General features: G+C 39.5%; 1 protein-coding gene across 2 annotated transcripts in view; it reads left to right on the top strand.

Moving 5' to 3' along the window:
• Positions 1-22167, top strand: part of PARP15 (poly(ADP-ribose) polymerase family member 15) — a 52084-nt gene that overhangs the window by 3513 nt on the left and 26404 nt on the right. For both annotated transcript variants that reach the window (XM_033211020.1, XM_033211021.1), the window contains exons 2-4: positions 17123-17234; positions 19992-19996; positions 21669-21905. In XM_033211020.1, coding sequence (XP_033066911.1) covers positions 17123-17234; positions 19992-19996; positions 21669-21905 — 354 coding nt within the window. The remainder of the gene's footprint in view (positions 1-17122; positions 17235-19991; positions 19997-21668; positions 21906-22167) is intronic.

The following is a 22167-nucleotide window of genomic DNA, read 5'->3' as shown; positions in this document are numbered from 1 at the left end:
ACTAATAATAATAAACTTGGGTGTACAAATACAGTCATGCTCTGCATAATGAAGTTTCAGTCAGTGATCGACCATGTAAACAATGCTGGTCCTGGAAGATTATAATACTGTGTTTTTACTGTACCTTTTCTATATTTAGGTATGTCTACTACACAAATACCATTGTGTTACAATTGCCTGTAGTATTCAGTATGGTAACATGCTATATAGATTTGTAGCCTAGGAGCAATAGACTATACCATGTAGCCTAGGTGTATAGTAGGCTATACCATCTAGGTTTGTGTAAGTACACTCTATGATGTTCACACAATGACAGAATTGCCTAATAACACATTTATCAGACTGTATCCCCATCATTAAGTGACAAATTACTGTATCTCTTCAAGATCCTGTTTTCAATTCTTTTGTATTTATATCCAGAACTGGGATTGCTGGATCATATGGTAATCCTATTTTTAATTTTTTTAGGACTGCCATGCTGTTTTCCATAGCAACCAAATCATTTTTACATTCCCACCAACAGTACACAAAGATTCCAATTCCTTCACATCCTTGACAATACTTATTATTTATTTTCTTTCTTCCTTTGCTTTCCTTTTCTTTTACAGCACCCATCCTAATGGGTGTGAGGTGATATTCCACCGTGGTTTTGATTTTTGTTTCCCTAATGATTAGCAGTGTTGAGCATCTTTTTATATTCTTGTCGTCCATTTGTATATCTTCTTTGGAGAAATGTCTGTTCAAGTCCTTGGCCCATTTTTAAATCAGGTTTTTGTTGAAGTTGAGTTGCAGGAGTTCTTTGTATGTTCTGAATATTAACCTCTTCACAAATATATGATTTGCAAATATTTTCTCCTGTTCTGTAGGTCACCTTTTTATTCTGTTGATTGTTTCCTTTGCAATGCAGTTTTTTGCTTCACATAGTCCATTTGTTTATTCTTACTTTTATTGCCTGTATTTTTGGTGTCATATCCAAAAAATCATTGCCAAATTCAATGCCATGAAACTTTTCGTTTTTGGTCCATTGTTCTATATGTCTTCTTTATGCCTGTACTGTACTGTTTTGATTACTGTAGCTTTGTAATATGTTTTGAAATCAGGACGTGAAAGACCACCAGCTTAGTTATTCATTCTTTAGATAGTTTTGGTTATTTTGAGATTAAAAGTGATTAAAAAAATAAAAGAACCAGTCTTTTATATTTACTTACATTTGACCATTTTTCATCTAGCATTATTTTTGTTCTCTCTGAAGACCTTCTTTTAACATTTCAACATTTCTTATAGCACTGGTCCACTGATGATGAGTTCTTTCAGCTTTTGCATGTCTGAAAGGTTTTTATTTCACATTTATTGTGAATGATATTTCCTTTTTTTTTTTTTTTTTTTTTAAATCAAGGTCTCCCTCTGTCATCCAGGCTGGAGGGCAGTGGTGCAAACACCGATCACTGCAGCCTTGACTTCCTGGGCTCAAGTGATCCTCTCACCTCAACCTCCTGAGTAGCTGGGACCACAGGCACGCACCACCTTGGCACTCAGCTGGTTTTTAAACATTTTTTGTAGAAATGGGGTCTCACTATATTGCCCAAGCTGGTCTTCAACCCCCAGGCTCAAGCAGTTCTCTCACCTCAGCCTCTCAAAGTGTTGAGATTAAATGTAGGAGCCGCTGCACCCAGCATGAATGACATTTTCTAAGTTGACAGTTAAAGATACTGCTCTACTGTTTTCTGGGTTGCATTGTTTCTAACTAGAAGTCTGCTGTCATTCTTATTTTTATCTTTCTGTGTGTAATTCTTTTTCCTTTGACTGCTTTTCAGATTTTCTCCTTATCACTGGTTTTAAGCAAGTATGATGTGTCTAGGTGTAGTTCTTCTTCATGTTTATCATGTTTTTTGGTTTATAGTTTTCATCAAATTTGAAATTTTGGGGGGCATAATTTCTTCGAGTATTTTCTTCTGTACCATCCTGTCTCTCTTTCATATTAGTCCACTTAACTTTTGCCATAGCTTACTAATACTTTATTCATTATCTTCTGTGTCTTTCATTTTGCTTGCTTTCCATTGCTGTGACTTAAATTTCACTTGTCTTTTCTTTCTGCTGTATATAATTATGCTGTTAATCCCATACAATGTTTTTTGTTTGTTTGTTTGTTTACCTCAGACATTGTATTTTTTCTCTCTAGGAGTTTGATTTGGTTCTCCTTTATAGTAAGTGTCTGCTAAGTATGCCCGTGTTTTCCTCTACCTTCTTGGAAGTATGAAATATCATTATAATAATTGTTTTAATATCTTTGTCTACTAATTCTATCATCTGTATCTTTTTCTTTTTTTGAGATGGATTATTGCTCTTGTTGCCCAAGCTGGAGTGCAATGGCATGATCTCAGCTCACTGCAACCTCTGTTTCCCAGGTTCAAGCAATTCTCCTTTCTCAGCCTCCCAAATAGCTGGGATTACAGGTGCCTGCCACCATGCCTGGCTGGTTGTTTTTTGAATTTTTAGTAGAGACAGGGTTTCACTATGTTGGTCAGGCTGGTCTCAAACTCCTGACCTTAGGTGATCCACCCACCTTGGCCTCCCAAATTGCTGGGATTACAGGTGTGAGTCACCATGCCCAGCCTGTATCATTTTAAAATTAATTTCAATTGATTTATTTTTCTCTTCATTATGCATTATATATTGCTACTTTTTTCATGCCTAGTAATTTTTGATTGGATGCCAGACATTATATGAATTTCACCTTGTCGAGTCCTGGATATTTTTGCACTTTAACAAATATTCTTGAGATGGTATCTGGGTTACAGTTAAGTTACTTGAGAACTGTTTCACCCTTTTGAGGCTTGCTTTTAAGCTTTGTTAGGCAGGAGCAGAGTGACCTTTAATCTATAGTTAATTTTTACATCATGAAGGCAAAACCCTTCTGAATGCTCTACCTTGTACCATAAGCGTTATGAGATTTTTCTACTGTGGCTATTAAGAACAGGCACTATTCCTAGCCCTTTTGTCATTCGAGACGCAACGGGGATACTCTGTAGACTTCTGGAGCTCTTCGCGCAACTCTCTCCTCTCCAGTACTCTGACCTGTAATTTCTAGTCATTTTCGCCTCCTTTAAGTCCCAAGCCTGTCTGTCTCGTCACTCAGTGAGGCTTCCAGGCTTCCCCTGAGTTTCTTTTTCCTACTTTGTGGCTTGCACCGCTCTCCATGTGGTAAGCCTAGAAGAGAGCAATTGTAGAGTTCACCCTGTTTCTTCTCTCCGAGGAATCACTGTCCCATATTGCCTGTTATCAAATATCTCAAAAAATATTTGAGATATCTTTTAACCAAATTTCTAATTGTTTAAAGTGGGATAGGAAGTCTGTTACTCATATTTGCCTAAGTAGAAGTCCTAAAGCTTTTGATGTTTGCATGCTCATTTTATATCTTGCTGCCAGCTGAGGTTTTTTTTTATTATTTATTTTTTCATTTAATTTAGGGTCTTCCAGGTATAAATTCTGTCACCTTCAAGCGAAGACAGTTTTATTTCACCTTTTTCTATTCTATGATCTTATTTTTTGACAAATATAATTGCATTAGTTAGTTCCTACAGAACAATGTAAAATCAGTTACCATACTTACCTTGTTCCTGACGTTAATGAAAAAATACCTACAGAGTTTTCCTAAGTATAATGCTCCTTTAGGATTGAAGTACATCTGTTTTTATTATGTGAAGGAAATAGTCATCCATTTCTTTCTTTCTTTTTTTTTTTTTTCGAGATCGAGTTTCACTCTTGTTGCCCAAGCTGGAGTACAATGGCAATATCTTGGCTCACTACAACCTCCACATCCTGGATTCAGGCGATTCTTCTGCTTCAGCCTCCCGAGTATCTGGGATTACAGGTGTGTGTGACCATGCCTGGCTAATTTTTGCATTTTTAGTAGAGACGGGGTTTCTCCGTGTTGATCAGGCTGGTCTTGAACTCCTGACCTCAGGTGATCCACCCGCCCTGGCCTCCCAAAGTGCTGGGATTACAGGCATGAGCTACCATGCTGGGCCCATTTCTATTTTTCAAGAGATTTTGTTAGGAATCGGTGTTAAATTTGATCTAAGCTTTTTCAGTATTTTTGGAAATAATCATATTGGTTTTTTGTCCTTAAACCTATTAATATGGTGAATTATAGTAATAGATTTTTGAAAATTGACCCATTCTTGATTTGCTTGACTTTTATGTAACTCATATTCTAGTGCTTTAAACATTGATATCTATGAAGTGCCCTTTTGTCACTGAACTAAACTGGGTTTATTTGCTTGTGCAATGGAAAGCCAAATACTAAAGTACCAGGTTTTTGCAGTGAGAAAGATTTATTCTGAGTGAGCTGACACAAAGACAGGAGGAAGTGCTTACATCTACCTAGCTACTCAGGAGGCTGAGGTGGGAGGATCACTTAAGCCCAGGAGGTCAAAGCTGCAGAGAGTGGTGTTTGTACTTCTGTACTCTGGCCTGAGTGACAGAGAGAGACCTTGTTTAAATCTGTCTCTCCAAGCTGGAGACTGGGTCAGATTTTATAGCCACAGAATAATGGGGTATGATCTGATTGGATCTTGCAATGAGGTAATGCTAGGAGACATGATATGACTGGATCCTGTTATGGAGTGACATCAGGGTTTGATCTGATTGGATCCTGGATCTTGCCATGTAGTGTCCACCACTTAATACAGTTCCCGTTCCTTGCTGCGGAGCACTTAGGTTCTGCCCGTGGTTGCACATTTGGGTGTTCAGTTATGTGACCTTCAACCTGGGGGTCTATGGCAACTGAAAAACAACTTGCAACTTTGTTACATAAAAGCTGAACCACATTGGTCTAGTGCATTTACATTTTTGCATTCTGAATTCACCGTCTCATGAATCATCTGATAGAAGACGATTTTGATTTATCACATGGACTCCATAAACTGCCATCCCCTATTCCATTTCTGGAACTTTAGACAGTTTACCACCTTGGTTGAGGACAGAGCCTTGTGTTCCGTTGTGTTAATTTATCAACCTACATTTCTTGAGTAACTGCTGTTTTGCAAATGTCTTTAAAATTAACGTTTTAGTATTTTATACGAATCCATTTCAATTGCCATTGGTAGATCTTCTATTTGCTTCATTAGTTGCAACATTTTCACCTTAGTACAATTAATTAAATAAATATAGAACTTTTATTCTACTACTTCTGGGGTGTTAAAAGTTAAAAATTGTAACCCATTAGGGTTAGTTTTACTGTGATTACGTGTTGATTGTGAGGTATGAATTGATGTTTAATTTTCTTCATAATAAAACCCAACTTTTCCAACAATATTTATTAAATTATGATTCATCGATCCACTCTCCTTAATATTTCATATGTTAAACGTATTTTTTTTTCTATCACCTCTGTTGGAGGGTAGTGGCCTAATCATGGCTCACTCTAACCTGGAACTCCTGGGCTCAAGTGATCCTCCCACCTCAGCCTCCTAAGTAGCTAGGACTACAGGAACACACCACCATGCCCAGCTAATTTGTTGAAAAGTTTTTGTATAGATGAGGACTTGCTGTGTTGCCTAGACTGGTCTCAGATTCCTGGCCTGAAGTAATCCTCCCACCTCAGCTTCCCAAAGTACTGGGATTACAGGCATGAGCCAACATGCCCAACATGCCCATATGTAAAACTTTTTGAGAGATTAAGGCTTACTTCTAGAATTGCTATTGTGGTTCTTATATTATCCATTCTTAACTTAGAACTATTTAGTTTTATAATTGTTATTTAAGGATGCATTTTTAAAAATAGGCTTTAATTTTTAGAGTAGTTTTAGGTTCCCAGCACAATTTAGCAGAAAGTACAGAATTCCTATATATGCCTCACACCCCACCCCCACACAATCCCCCCAACTATCAACATCCAACGCCAGAGTGGTACATTTGTCACAATTTATAAACCTACATTGACCCATTATTATCACCCAAGCCCCTAGTTTATATTTGGGTTCACTCTTGGTGCTGTACATTCTGTGGATTTTGACAATGTTTAATAATATGTATATACCATTATAGTATCATACAGAATAATTTCACTGCCTTAAAAACTCTCTCTGCTCTGCTATTCATCTTCCTTCTTGGCAACAGCTGATCTCTTTACTGCCTCCATAATTCTGCCTTTTCCAGAATGTCATATAGTTGGAATCATACTGTATTTTGCCTTTTCAGATGGACTTTTTTCACTTAGTAATATGCCTTAAGTTTCCTCTATGATTGTGTGTGTGTGTGTGTGTGTGTGTGTGTGTGTGGTGTCTTGATAACTCATTTCTTTTTAGCACTAAATAATATTCCCTTGTCTGAATGTACTGTAGATTATGTATCCATTCACCTACTGCAGGACATCTTGATTGCTTCCAAGCTTTGGCAATTATGACTAAAGCTGCTATAAATATGTATATGCAGATTTTTCCATGGGCAAAAGTTGTCGAGTCAGTTGGATAAATACCAATGAGCACAACTGTTGAATCATATGAGAAGAGTATGTTTAAATTTGTAAGAAACTGCAAGACTGTCTTCAAAGTAGCTGTACCATTTTGCATTCCCATCAACAACAAATGAGTGTTCCTGTTGTTCCACATCCTTGCCAGCATTTGGTGGTGTCAGTGTTCTGGATTTTCACCATTCTACCAGGTGTATAGGGTAGCTCACTGTTGTTTTGTTTTTATTTTTATTTACTTATTTTTGAGCTGGAGTCTCGCGCTATCCCCCAGGCTGGAGTGCAGTGGTGCAATCACTCACTGCAGCCACAACCTCCTGGGTTCAAGTGATCCTTCCACCTCAGCCTCTCTGGTAGCAGGGACTACAAGCCACCACACCTGGCTTATTTTGTTTATTTTTTGCAGAGATGAGGTCTCACTATATTGTCCAGGTCTTGAAGTCCTGGACTCAAGAAATCCTCCCTTCTCAGTCTCCTAAAGTCTAGGATTACAGGCTGATGTAAACCACTTCACCCGGCTTCATTGTTGTTTGAATTTGCAACTCACTAACATGATGTGCATCTTTTCATATGCTTATTTGCTGTCTGTATATCTTCCTTGGTGAAGTGTCTGTTCACATCTTTTGCTCATTTTAAAATTTGGTGTTTTTTTAAAAAAATTGCTGACTTTTAAGAGTTCTTTGTATATTTTAGATAACACTTCATCAGATATGTCTTTCGCAAAAATTTTCTCCCAGTCTGTGGAAAGATGCATTTTAAAGTGTAGCAAGCCAAGTTCCTAATCACTTCCTTTGGTATTATCTTTTAAAAAATATATACATTTTGCTTTCATTTTATCAAATTTTATAGTTTATCGTGTTAGTGTCTTGAGATTGAATTAAAAGTTTTATTTTATTAGATCTATGATTTAGCTTGGAGACTATTATTATTTGTACTATATTTACACATGAGCAGAGACTATCTGTTGAGGCTTATTTTTGCCATTAAAATTAAGTTATTCTGTTAATATGATCTCATATATCTATATATTTTCTAGGAATTGGTTTATTGATTGTTTTTTGGCTTATTGATTCTTGTTTTTTGATACCAGCTTTATTAAGATATAATTTACATGCCATAAAATTCACTCTTTAAAAGTGTGCAATTCAGTGGTTGTTAGTATGTTTACGGAGTCCACTGCTATCTGCTTTTAGAAATTTTCAGCAAGGTGTGGTGGCTCATACCTGTAATCCCTGCTACTTCAGAAGCTGAGGTGGGAAGATCACTTGAGCCAGGGAGATTGAGGCTGCAGTGAACCATGATTGTGCCATTGCACTGAAGCCTGGGTGACAGAGCAAGACTGTCTCTAAAAAATAAAAATAAATAAAGAAATTTTCATCACGACAAAAGAAACTCCGTATGCATTAGCAGTTACCCCTTATTTCCTCCTCCCTCTCCCCTAAATCCTGGTAACCACTACTATAGTTTCTGTCTTCATGGATTTATATATTCTGGACATTTCATATAAATGGAATCATACAATATGTGGCCTTTTGTGCCTGGCTTCTTTCACTTAGCATGTTTTCAAGATATGTTGTCGAATGTATAGGAACTTCATTACTTTTTCTTTTTTTAAAGAAATAATATTCCATTGTATGAGTATATCACCTTTTATTTATCCATTCGAATGATGGGCATTTGGGTTGTTTCTACTTTTTTTTTTTTTTTTTGAGATGGAGTCTCACTCTGTTGCCCAGGCTGGAGTGCAGTGGCACCATCTTGACTCACTGCAAGCTCCACCTCCCAGGTTCAGGCCGTTCTCCTGCCTCAACCTCCCAAGTAGCTGGGACTACAGGTGCCCGCCACCACACCTGGCTAATTTTTTTGTATTTTTAGTAGAGATGGGTTTTCACTATGTTAGCCAGGATGGTCTCGATCTCCTGACCTCGTGATCCGCCCATCTCGGCCTCCCAAAGTGCTGGGATTGCAGGTGTGAGCCACCGCATCTGGCCTGTTTCTACTTTTTGGCAATTGTGAATAATGCTGCTGTGAACACTTGTTGTCTCAGTCAGCTTGGGCTGCTGTATCAAATATCACAAACTGGATGACTTCAAAAATGAACTTTTTTTCTCGTAAGTTGGAGGCTGGAGGTTTGCGATCAGGGTCCCAGCGTGGTAGAGTTCTTAGTAAGGGCCCTCCTCCTGGTTTGTCAATGGCCCCTACTTGCTGTTTCTTCACATGGGCTTGTCCCTTCATCTTCTTGTATGAATCCCATCATGGAGTCCACCCTCGTGACCTCATCTAAATGTAATTGTCTCCCAAGAGCCCCAGCTCCAAATACAATCACATTGGGAATTAGGACTTCAACTTAAGAATTTAGAGAGGAACACAAACATTCATTCCATAGCATTTTTGCAGAGGTTACTGTGTGGACGTATGTTTTCATGCCTGTTGGGTATATACCTTGAAGTGAAATTGCTGCGTCATGTGGTAACTAACTTTTTAAGGAACTGATACACTATTTTCCTAAATGGTTGCCTTATTTTATATTCCCACCAGCAATGTGTCTTTTTCATTTTAATCATCCTAGTGGCCTGAAGTGGCATCGCATTGTGATTTTGATTTCCACTTTCTTAATGGCTAATGATGTGCATCTTTTTAATGTCCTTATTGGCTATTTGTATATCTTCCTTTAAGAAATGTCTATTCAAATCCGTTGTTGTTTTTTAAATTGGATTTTTTAAAATTGTTGACTTGTGAGAGATCTTTATATATTCTAGGTACAAGTCTTATTGGCTATATGATTTGAAAATATTTTCTCCCATTCTGTGAGTTGTCTTCACTTTCTCAATCATGTTATTATTTTTTATTTTCACAATACATTGTATTACTTGTAAGCATAACTTCTTTTTTTTTTTTTTTTTTTGAGACAGAGTCTCAGTGCAGTGGCACGATCTCGGCTCACTGCAAGCCCCGCCTCCCAGGTTCACGCCATTCTCCTGCCTCAGCCTCCTGAGTAGTTGTAACTATAGGTGCCCTCCACCATGCCTGGCTAATTTTTTTGTATTTTTAGTAGAGAAGGGGTTTCACTGTGTTAGCCAGGATGGTCTCGATCTCCTGACCTCATGATCCACCTGCCTCGGCCTCCCAAAGTGCTGGGATTATAGGCGTGGGCCACCGCACCAGGCCTGTAAAGCATAACTTTTTATCATTTTCATTTCTATACTTATCCTCTTTCTTTTCCTTACCTTATTTTGATGACCAAGAAGAGTTCCAAATAACATATTGAAGCAAAGTAGTGACAGAACACATATCTGACTTTTGTTTTATTTTGATTTTTGCTACTTCTAAGGAGAGTGACTTTTCTTCTTCACTGTGAATACTATTGACTTTGACTCTTTATTATGCTAAGGGAAAGCTCCTTTATTTCTCTTACAAAGATAAAAAACAATGAAAAATGGAAGTCAGAGTCTCTATTGTCCCCTTCCTTTGTGATAAAGGTCTACTCAAATCCAGTCTTCTTTTTGAATATGCAACACTTCTGTGTCTTGGTTACATCTATAGACTGTCCTTTTGTTATGCAGTAACAGAAACTTCTTTGTGGTAAACTGTTGTAGCTCTATTAATTTAAATCAGTAGATGATCACCATCATTTACTATCATGTTTGTTACTTTTTTTCCCCATGATTTGATGAGTAAATCTGACTTTACAAAATATAATGTTTAACTTTGTGCAATATTTTAGCCAATGAGTTACCATTGGCTTTGTTATTAAAAGAATAAGGCAATGAATCAAATCTATTTTCTTCCAAAGTATTTAAAAATAGAAAGTAATATAAAGGCCAAATCCTTTCAAATCTCAAATCAGACATAAAAACATCCTGAGTGTTTCTGTCTCCTTAAAAATCAGTACGTTGGAACATTCGGGTACAACAGTAATGCTTTCCAGAAGAGTGGATAAAATGGAAGAAGTGGAAATGGATGAAATAGATGAATTTGCAAAAGAGATCCTTTACAAGTCTCTTTTTTGGTTGCACTTCACAATGTCCAAGACATCATGACTAAGAACATGCTAACCTTGCTCATGGAGTCTGTTAGTGGCCTGCCAGAAGCCAATGGTGACTTCAGGGTGGGAGTAATACCCAGCATTAAAGTTGTCACTTTTCTTAAAAATATTGGGGCCAGGCGCAGTGGCTCACGCCTGTAATCCCAGCACTTTGGGAGGCCAAGGCAGGCAGATCACAAGGTAAGGAGATCAAGACCATCGTGGCCAACATGGTGAAACTGCGTCTCTACTAAAAATACAAAAATTAGCTGGGCGTGGTGGTGCATGCCTGTAATCCCAGCTACTCAGGAGGCTGAGGCAGGAGAATTGCTTGAACCAGGGAGGCAGTTTTTGCAGTGAGCTGAGCCGAGATCGCGCCACTGCACTCCAGCCTGGTGACAGAGCAAGACTCTGTCTCAAATAATAATAATAATAATAATAATAGGTAAGACAGATGATAGCTTTTACATCTCATTTGCAAACTATGGTTGCACACTACTTTGAGATTCCAGGCATCCCACAATGGGCCTTCATTAAAAGAATGAGATACCATCTCATGCCAATCAGAATGGTGATTAATAAAAAGTCAAGGAACAATAGATGGTGGCAAGGCTGCAGAGAAAGAAGAATGCTTTTACACTGTTGGTGGGAATGTAAATTGGTTCAACCATTGTGGAAGATGGTGTGGTGATTCCTCAAAGATCTAGAACCAGAAATACCATTCAACCCAGCAATCCCATTACTGGCAATATATCCAAAGGAATATAATTCATTCTGTTACAAAGATACATGCATGCATATGTTCATTACGGCACTTTTCACAACAGCAAACACATGGAATCAACCCAAATGCCCACTGATGATAGACTGAATAAAGAAAATGTGGTGCATATATACCATGGAATACTATGCAGTCATAAAAAGGACGAGATCATGTCCTTTGCAGGGACATGGATGGAGCTGGAAGCCATTATCCTCAGCAAACTAACACAGGAACAGAAAACCGAACACCACATGTTCTCACTTATAAGCAGGAGCTGAACAGTGAGAACACATGAAAACAGGGAGGGGAACAGCACACACTGGGGCCTGTTGGGGGGTGAGGTGGGGGAAAGGAGAACATTAAGGAAAATAGCTAATGCATGCTGGGCTTAATACCAAGGTGATGGGTATTTAGGTGCAGCAGACCACCATGGCAAACATTTACCTATGTAACAAACCTGCACATCCTGCACATGTACCACAGAACTTAAAATAAAAATAAAAATAAAAACGAAAACCAGACAAGGCAAAGAAAGAGAGGAAAGTCAAGCATGCGCATAGCACTGGTCTAACCATTAAACTAATGTTAACTCTCTTAATCTCCTTGTGAGGCAAGTAGTATCATTATCCTCACTTTCTGGGTGAGGAAACCAAGGCATAGAGAACATAAATGACTTGCCCAAAGTCACACATTCAGTAATGGTGGAGCTGGGATTCAAATCCCAGGCAACCTTTGTTTTCAAGCCTTACAGTAAATGGCCTTTTTAATGTTACAGCCAGAATTCAAAATCAAATCTCTCTGACTCCAATGTGTGTGCCCTTATCTGCTATACCAGGAGTGAGCTCTGCTACTCCATTTTTGTAAATCATTTTATCTTCTAGTCACCTTGAACATTCAATTTGTAAATCATTTTATCTTCTAGTCACCTTGAACATATATATATGCGTATATATATAGAGAGAGAGACTAGAAGATAAAATCTATCTATCTATCTATCTATCTATCTATCTATCTATCCATCCATCCATATTTTTGAGACAGAGTCTCCCTCTGTCACCTAGGCTGGAGTGCAGTGGTGTAATCTCAGCTCACTGCAACCCCTGCCTCCCAGGTTCAAGCTATTGTCCTGCTTCAGCCTCCCAAGTAGCTAGGATTACAGAAGCCTGCCACCATGCCCGGCTAATTTTTTTGCATTTTTAATAGAGACGGGGTTTCACCACGTTGGCCAGGCTTGTCTTGAACTCCTGGCCTCAAGTGATCCATCCACCTTGGCGTCCCAAAGTGCTGGGATTACAGATGTGAGCCACTGTACCAGGCCTGTTTACTCATTCAGAAAGTACAGGTAAAATCTGTCTCACAGGTTCATTGTGAAGATTAAATTGAGACAATATTTACAAAATATCTGACACATAACAGGTACCCAATAAATAAAGCTGTTACAATTATCAAATTAAGAACAAATGGGAAACACAGGTTACTAATTTGGTGAGAAGTAACAGGTATGAGTTGTGTTTTGGATAGCTGTAATCCTTAGCAGATATAAGCACAAAATGTCATTATTAAATGTTAAATATTTCACTCTTTCATTTTCACTGTCCTTCATTGCTGTCACCTCTGATATGAGTACTAAAAGAAAACTATTTTTACTAGTAAAATGTATTTAAAATAGGCTAGGGAGTTCAATTAAGAAAAATATGGGAGAAAAAAGGCAAAAGAATTCACTTAGATGTAAAACCAGACCACTAAGTGATGGTCTGTCTTCTGCTTGCCTGGAAGTTATTGTTTCCCATGTTGACCCATTCCATCTTAGGGCAGTTCTAATTATTTAAAAATGTAGCTTTATGTTAAGCCCAAATGTGTTTTACTATAGCTCTACATACCAGTGTAGAGTTGTAGAAATCATTCCTTCATAAGGCAGCCCTTCAAATGTCTAAAGACAACTGCTCTTGCATTCTACCCCACTCATTAACTCTACTCCTCAAGTCAAAGATCCTCATTCCCTTCTGCATACCCTCATGTGACATGGTTTTGCATCCTTTCAGGGCGTCGGTTTTTCCATTCTGAACATATCTAGTTTTCATAATCCCTTTGCAACATTTGGCACTTTGAAGTAAGCACATACCACAGGTGTTGCCTGTTTTTAACAGTGAAAAGTAGAATAAAGTTATTATTCGTGCACACTCTCATTAGTGTGTTTCTATTAGTATTGCTCCCAAATTCATTATTACCTTTTTTTTAATGAATGGACTTTGTTTTTAGAGTTTTAGGTACACAGAAAAATTTAACAGAAAACAGAAAATTCTCAAATACTCCCTCTCCCCTAGTTTTCCCTATTATTAACATCTTGCATTGGTGTGATACATTTGTTGCAATTGATGAACCAATGCATTGTTGTTAACTAACATCTATAGTTTAGAGTTCACTTTTTGTATTGTATAGTTCCATTGGTTTTTGTTTGTCTTTTGTGGTTTTTTTTTTTGAGATGGAGCCTCGCTCTGTTACCCAGGCTGGAATGCAGTGGTGTGATCTCAGCTCACTATAACCTCCACCTACTGGGTCAAGCCTCCTGAGTAGCCATAACTACAGGTACTTGCCACCACGTCCAGTTAACTTTTGTATTTTTAGTAGAGACGGAGTTTCACCATGTTGGCCAGGCTGGTCTCGAACTCCTGACCTCAGGTGATCCACTTGCCTCAGCCTCCCAAAGTGTTGAGATTACAGGCGTGAGCCACTGCCCTGGCCTGTTCCATTGTTTTTGACAAATGCATAATGTCATGTGTCCACCATTACATGCATGGAATCGATCTGTTCCATTAGGTGAGGATTATCTCCATTGCATTTACAAATGTCACATCTTTCACTGACCTGTTGACAGTCATGCCATTTTAAGAAGACATTCTATTTCAGTCTCATGAGTGTCAGGATTTATGTGCCAGAGGTACATTTTACTCTTTAAAAATTACCATTTGGTTTTGTCTGAATGATGCCTACCCTTTATTTTTATTTTTGGTGCTGGACACCTACTTGGGCAAAAAGCCTGGGTCTTCAATGAAAGGCCCATTTCTGTGTCCCAGTGTTATGTCTTTGGGCACAGCCTTGTATCAAGGGGAAAAGGCCCTGAGAAAGTTGCCAGCAGCACTCCTGGTGGCCCTGGATCCTCACATATGGAAATTATTGCCTAAAATGCATCACCTGATCAGAATGACAAATCACAAGATGAGAAGTTGTCACTGTGAGGTAGCATGACCCCAAGGCAGCCGCAAGGGGTTGGAGGTAACACGCAGGTCTGCAACCACCCAGCTCACTCAAGGAAGACTGAAAAAAATCAATGTCATCAAGACCTATAAAGAACATGTTTCTAAAAAATTCTCCTGCATTGTGTCTAAATATCAAGTCACCAGATTCAGTGTGAAGCCAGCAGTACAGGAAGACATAAAAAACAGTGTAGAGGATGATAGGATTTTGATTTTGGTATGTTCAAGAAAATGGTCATAATAATTGGTTGTCTGGAGGATGTGAAGAGTTATAACACAAAGACAATAAGAAAAAGCACCAACCAAAACAAAAAGGAAAACCAAAATGTAACTGAGAATGTAGCTAGTTATTTTGGGAGGTTTTCTAGTCTTCACACCAATGCTTTAAAAGACTGTCACCCAAATAATTCTCAGGGTGGGAGATCACTGATAAAACTTTCATCAAACATGCCAGCATGCATGCAGAAGAGTAACAAATCATTAAATTCTTGAGCAAGTGAAAGTATTGCCCAGAAACCCACTGCCAAAGCAGAGAGTGAAAAATAATCAAAGACAATTTTAAACAAAGAAAACTGATATCCTCTTTGAGTGAGATCAGGCATGGAAAATAGGTTTTGTTTCATGGATTACCTCTGACCAAATGATAATTGTTGCCTGGAGCTCTGTGTTGAAGATTCTGAGACTAGATCTGGGTTGATTGAAAAAGAATGTTGATATGAATTAGTAATGTCTGTCACAGGTGCAAGAGGGGTAACATGTACTATATTTTTGCCATTTGTGTGAGAAATATCATGAGGTGGATAAGCTCAGATTCCATGAAGAGTAGAACTGAACTGGGTGTCAAGAGACCAGATTCAAGTACTGTGTCCTCCATTAGCTAGTAGTTTGATTTTCATCAAATGATTTCAGCCATCTGCACACTGGTTTCCTTTTCAGGACAATGAAGTTTCTATCCTGGATGGTCTATCATAACCCTTTAAATTCTAAAATTCTATGATCGATTAATAGTCAAACTCCAAATGCATTATTATGGAGTACTCAGGGATATGTCTTAGTTTGAGTGCCTCCTGAAGAGGACCCTAAGACAGGATTGAAGTGCAACTTATTTGACTAAGAAAGTAAAGGAAATAGGCTGGGTGCAGTGGCTCATGCCTGTAATCCCAGCACTTTGGGAGGCGGAGGTGGGTGGATCACTTGAGGTCAGGAGTTTGAGACCAGCCTGGTCAACATGGTGAAACTCTGTCTCTACTAAAAATACAAAAATACAGAAATTAGGGCCAGATGTGGTGACTCACACCTGTAATCCCAGCACTTTGGGAGACTGAGGAGGGCAGATCACGAGGTCAGGAGTTCGAGACCAGCCTGGCCAACAATTAAGAAGATAATATTTTGTATCTTTGCAAAGATACAAAAATTAGCCAGGTGTGGTGGCAGGTGCCTGTAATCCCAGCTACTCAGGAGGTTGAGGCAGGAGAATCGCTTGAACCTGGGAGCAGAGGTTGCAGTGAGCCGAAATCTCGCCATTGCACTCCAGCCTGGGTGGCAGTGCGAGACTCTGTTTCAAAAAAAAAAAAAAAATACAGAAATTAGTGGGGTGTAGTGTTGCATGCCTGTAATCCCAGTTACTTGGGAGGCTGAGGCAGGAGAATCGCTTGAACCTGGGAGGCGGAGGTTGCAGTGAGCCGAGATCGCGCCATTGCACTCCAGCCTGGGTAACAGAGCAACACTCTGTCTCAGAACAAAAAAAGAAAGTAAAGGAAACTGATGGGGCACATCATCAAATCGGCTCCCGCTTAATCCCACTAGGGAACATGTGAATCTCTCTGGGAGGCAAGGTTGCTGCTGTATATTTATACCAGCTCCTATCAACCACTGGATGAGGGCTGGTGGTGGGGGATTGTGGAGGGGGGTTCCATATACCTGCACTTCCTCTCTGCTACACCAGCAAGCCAAATGAGGTCTGGCACTAAAGAAAGTCCCCATGTAAGAAATACAGTTGGAAATATATCCAGGGTGCATTTAAACAGTAAAGGCTGGGGAATACAGACAGGATTGGCTATGCTAGGATTATTGGGGGGATAAGTAAAAAAGCTCACTGGCATTTGGGATATTAAATACAATTGATATTCAAACATTATAATAATAAACTATCTGCTTTTAAATCCCAGAGCCGAGTTATGAGTTTAGAGAATTCTGCGAAATGTAATAGTTACTTTCCATACGAACACCTATAAGGAAAGTTTATTTATTTATTTATTTTTCATTTTTTTGAGACAGGGCCTTACTTTGTTACCCAGGCTGCAGTGCAGTGGTGCCATAATGGCTCACCGCCACCTTGATCTCCTGGGCTCAAGCAATCCTCCTATCTCAGCCTCCTGAGTAGTGGGGACTACAGGCACATGCCACTGAGCCTGGCTAATTTTTTTAATTTATTTTTTTGTAGAGATAGGGTCTCAATATGTTGCCCAGGCTGTTCTTGAACTCCTGGGCTCAAGTGATTCTCCCACCTAGTCTTCCAAAGTGCTGGGATTACAGACCTGAGCCACCGCACCTGGCCTAAGGGAAGTCTTGAAATTGGCATTGCTGGTAATACTTTACTGTTTTCTCCACAGTCCAGAGATGAGTTCAGCAAGAAAGATTGCCTTTCAATCAGGAATGTTGTAGCTTCAATCCAAACCAAAGAAGGTCTGAATCTCAAGTTGATAAGTGGAGATGTTCTATACAGCTGGGTAGGTGATGCCATTTAATAAATCTACCAAGGAACAATGGGATCTAATTAACTTGTTCTGTGACTTGTTCTTTGTCTTAATCAAAGATTAAAGATATCAAAGATAAATTTGAGAAGTTAAACCCACTTAAAGTTTATGCAGAAATATACTTACCATCCCCTATATTCTTCCACATGTGGTCATGTGGAGGGGTTCAAGTTTAACCACAAACAAGAGTTTGCAAATCCATCTCTTATTTCCCTGTAACTGATCTTGACTTACTCTCAACCCAGTTCTATTTTTCTCTCCTGCACCAGTCAGCATTATTGAGGAAGATATGTGTACACCACATTATAGAATCACCCTTCACAAACACACCTTTGCTCCTGCCTGAGCACTTTGCAGAAGCACAGGAAGAACGAGGAGGGATAAAGGTTACCAGAAGAGGTGCTAAATCCTCAGCCTGGCTGCTGCCTACCCCTCCTCTCCTACTGCTTCCTCTTCCCTGGAATCACCAATTAACAGAAGATTCAGGCCCTATAATCCTCCTATAGTTGACATCCATCATGCTCAATCCTGGCTGCAGATCATAATCACCTGGGGGACCTTTTAAAAATACAGACTCCCAGGCCTCACCCCTAGAGATCCTGACTTTAATTGGTCAAGGATGTGGTGTAAGTGACAATAGTTTTTGAAAGCATTCCAAGTGATTATCTTATGCAGCTAGGGCTGAGAATCACTGGTCCAGATGCTTCTTAGAATTCTATAGCCCCACCATTTGGACACCTGATGTTTACCTTCAGATGGCAGACATTCAGGACTAACAGAAAGAGAACTCTGCTGACAAACTGGGAGACTCTTCTGGATTATGAGCCACTGGAAATATTCTTTGCATTTGCTGTAGTTAATGGGATGGCAGAGGGGAGGCAACCAGCTGCTTTCTTCATGTTCTCTAGAGTTTTTAGAGTGCTCTGTCATGTGGGTTCAGGACTTTGTCCTCAAATCAGCATGTTTAGAAGTTGCATCTTATCATTTTACAAAGAATTGATCTGACTCACACTACTCAAACTCAAGAGACTTACTTATAAAACTGGAATTGTAATTATTTTATTTGCAATGAGAAAGATAATTGCCATGGCTACTGGTAATAGTGAGCTCTGCAACTGAGTATTATGAGAGTGATTGGTGAGTAATATGACCAGAAGAACTGGATGATATAAAAGTACAGTAAATTTATTTTTCACTCTAGGCGTAGGCATAGTGTGGTGAGTAAGTAGACGAACTCTAAAGTCCGTTCTGGCAGGGTTCAAATACTGCTCCACCACTCAACAGCCACTGATCTTGGTCAATATCCATCTTATGTCTCAGAGTTCTTATCTATAAATATGGATGATGATGATATGAAGGTTGTTATGAGGCTTAAAATGAAATAACTCATATAAAGCACTTATCCCCTGCCTTGCACATAGAAAGGACTCAAAAAAAATGATAGCTATTATCATTATCCCCTTATGATGTTCCACTTTATATTTTACCTTAGTCAATTAGTACTACAACCTAATTAAGATATATATGACTTGCCCACATTTTATAGACAAAGAAACCAAGGTCTTTTCACTATGCAGTCCACCGAGTTGATTACAAATTTCATGTCAACTCATATTGGGATTTACCTATTCTTACCATTGGATGGTGCTGTATAAACTTTGGAATCCGCTTTGTCTTTCTTCTCTGAATTCTTTCTCCTATCCAGTTAGTTTCCAAGCCCTAATAAGCCCTCTTTCAAAATATCTCATGTACATGCCTTTCCTTTTCATTACTATTGTCTACAATACACATTTCAGTAGACACCACTCCCAACCCCCAATCACGCCTCAGTACTACCCTGACCTCCTTGTCACTCTTTAATCTGTCCTCCACATCGCTGTTTGATATATATTCCAAAAACATTATTTTAGCAGGTACTTCTCTGCACATATATCTTTGGTGTCTTCCTTCTACCTATAGGGCAAAGTCCAAAAAAGTGACTTTCCAAGTACTCCATTGTCTGGCCCTAAATCTCTTCCCAGCCCCTCTTCTCACTATTGAACCTCTGCTTCAGCTAAATTTGAACTACTTTCTGATCTTTCACAATCCTATGCTTTCTTTTTTTCTTTTTCTTTTCTTTTCTTTTTTTGAGACTGAGTCTCGCTCTGTCACCCAGGCTGGAGTACAGTGGTGTGATCTCGGCTCACTAAAACCTCCGCCTCCTGGGTTCAAGTGATTCTCCTGCCTCAGCCTCCCAAGTAGCTGGGATTACAGGCGCCCACCACCACGCCCAGCTAATTTTTGTATTTTTAGTGGAGACCAGGCTTTGCCATGTTGGCCAGACTGGTCTCGAACTCCTGACCTCATGTGATCTGCCTGCCTTGCCTCCCAGAGTGCTGGGATGACAGGTGTGAGCCACCACACCCGGTCACAATCCTATTCTTTCTTAAATATTCCACACACCTTGAATGCCTTGCTGCCTTCTTTCTACCTGACCCAATTACAGCCATTCTTCAAGGCCTATCTCAAATTCTTATCTCCTTTAAAAAGTCTTCACTCACTATTCCAATCTAAGTATTTTCCTATCTTTTTTGAAATTCTATACCAACTAATATTTGTATATTTAACCATGTCTTTTGATTATTTTGAATTGATTTAAACGTTATGACAAGGTTACTTTTTCCATTGTTTGTTGTTTCCAGATAGAGTCTGGCCTTGTCACCTAGGCTGGAGTGCAGTGGCGCAGTCACGGTTCACTGCAGTCTCAATGTCCTTGGCTCAAGCAATCCTCCCACCTCAGTTTTCCAAGTAGCTGGGAATACAGGCCACTAACTAATTTTTTTTTTTTAATTGTAGAGACAAGGTCTCACCGTGTTGCTCAGGCTGGTCTTGACCTCCTGGGTTCAAGCAATCCTCCTGCCTCGTCCTCCCAAAATTCTGGGATTACAGGCGTAAACCACTACGCCTGGCCTATTTTTTTACATGTTAATATATTGCTTCCCCAAACTGTGTAGGAATCAGTAAACAGAGAGTGAAACTGCAAGTGGGAGTGAGGAGAACATGGGCTAGATCAATTTTGTTTCGTTTTGTTTTGTTTCTTGGATGGCTTGCTCATTCTTGTCTCTGCAGGGGACTTCTCAGATCTTGACATTGGTTTATGCTAACTTCATATAATAGCTCATATGCTAAATAATATTGTACAAGTGGACCCAAGAAAGCTAATTATTAAGTTGAGAAATATAACCTATTATATGTCCCAGAGACATAGACATCTTTTAATTTACCATGAAGAAGAGTCCCCAAAGAACCAGGACAACCAAAATCCACATGATCAGGCTGGGCTCACTCCAGTAATCCCAACGTTTTGGGAGGCCAAGGTGAGCAGGTCACTTGAGGTCAGGAGTTCAAGACCAGCCTGGCCAACACGATGAAACCCCATCTCTACTAATAATACAAATGTCAGCCAGGCATACTGGCACATGCCTGTAATCCCCGCTACTTGGGAGGCTGAGGCACGAGAATTGTTTGAACCTGGGAGGCAGAGGCTGCAGTGAGCCGAGATCATGCCACTGCACTCCAGCCTGGGGAACAGATAGAAACTGTGTCTCAAAAAAATAAATAAATAAATAAATAACAATTAAAATTTTTTAAAAAGCCACATCATGAGAGTGTTTGTCTCCTCCTACTCCCAAATTACCAGGGAATCAGAAGGTTTCTGGTGAGCACAAAATCTGACTAATAGGAGTTACTGGCTGAATACGTAACATCTCATGGCATTAGACTATGACCCTCATTTCACCAAAGGAACAGCCTTAGCATTGACATTGGAGAACTCGATATCCCTGGACGGGCTAGAATGGATACTGCCTACCCTCACCTTAGTGATTTTCCTTTGCCAAGGCCTTCAGGGTTGACCATACCCTCCTTCACATCGACCTAGTCTTTCTTTTGGTATATTGTTAAATTCAAAATAAATATTCTCAGTTCCTGCCAGCCTAAGAGCAATTCTTTCTCCCTTCCCCTGTCTCTCTGTCTCAATCTTTCTGTGTTTTTGTTTCTCTCTCTCTCTGTCTCTGTTTTTCACTTTCACTTTTCTTCTTTCTCCATTTCTCTCTCTCAGTCTTTGTCTCTGACTCTCTGCCTCTGGTCTCTGACTCATTTTCATAGCTCTACTCTGCCTCATTATGTGTTGATTTCACAGCAGTGGTAAATCTATTTCCTTAATGTCTAAGTTTTGGAAGTGACCTCATCGTGGTGTTTCAGTGCTAACAATAGACTGTAAGCTCCTCGAGGGTGGGGATGACATGGTAGTATGACAGGCAAAACATATCCGTACATTAGCCCATCATACTCAGTAAGTTTACAAGTGCTCAGTAATTATGTATTATTGATTCAATCTCTAACTGTTGCTGTTTTCGTTAAGGCTGATGTCATCGTCAACACTGTTCCCATGAATCTTCAGCTTGGAGGAGGATCACTATCTCGGGCATTTTTGCAGAAAGCTGGTCCCATGCTCCAGAAAGAGTTACATGACAGAAAGTGGGAAACAGAGAAAAGAGTGGGTAACATATTCATGACAAGTGGCTACAATCTGGACTGCAAAGCTGTGCTCCATGCCTTGGCTCCATATTGGAATAATGGAGCGGGGACTTCTTTGCAGGTAGGGAACGCTCTTAGTTCTCCACCTCATTTGGTAGCTTTGGGAATCTTCTTCTGGTGTGGTATAGATCTGTGCTGAAGGGAGGCAATTTTGCCCTACAGAGGACAGTTGGGTTGTTACAACTGCTACTGGCATCTAGTGAATAGAAGCAAGGGATGCTCATGCTAAATATCCTATGATGCACACACCAGTCCCCACAACAAAGAAGTGTCTGCCCTAGACTGTGAAACCCTGTATTGATTGAACCCTGTCATCTATTGCA

This window comes from Trachypithecus francoisi, unplaced genomic scaffold, assembly GCF_009764315.1.
Source record: "Trachypithecus francoisi isolate TF-2019V2 unplaced genomic scaffold, Tfra_2.0 Lachesis_group0, whole genome shotgun sequence".
Taxonomy (NCBI): Eukaryota; Metazoa; Chordata; class Mammalia; order Primates; family Cercopithecidae; genus Trachypithecus; species Trachypithecus francoisi.
The sequence above is the reverse complement of the archived record's forward strand: the minus strand, read 5'-3'. Positions and strand labels throughout refer to the sequence as shown.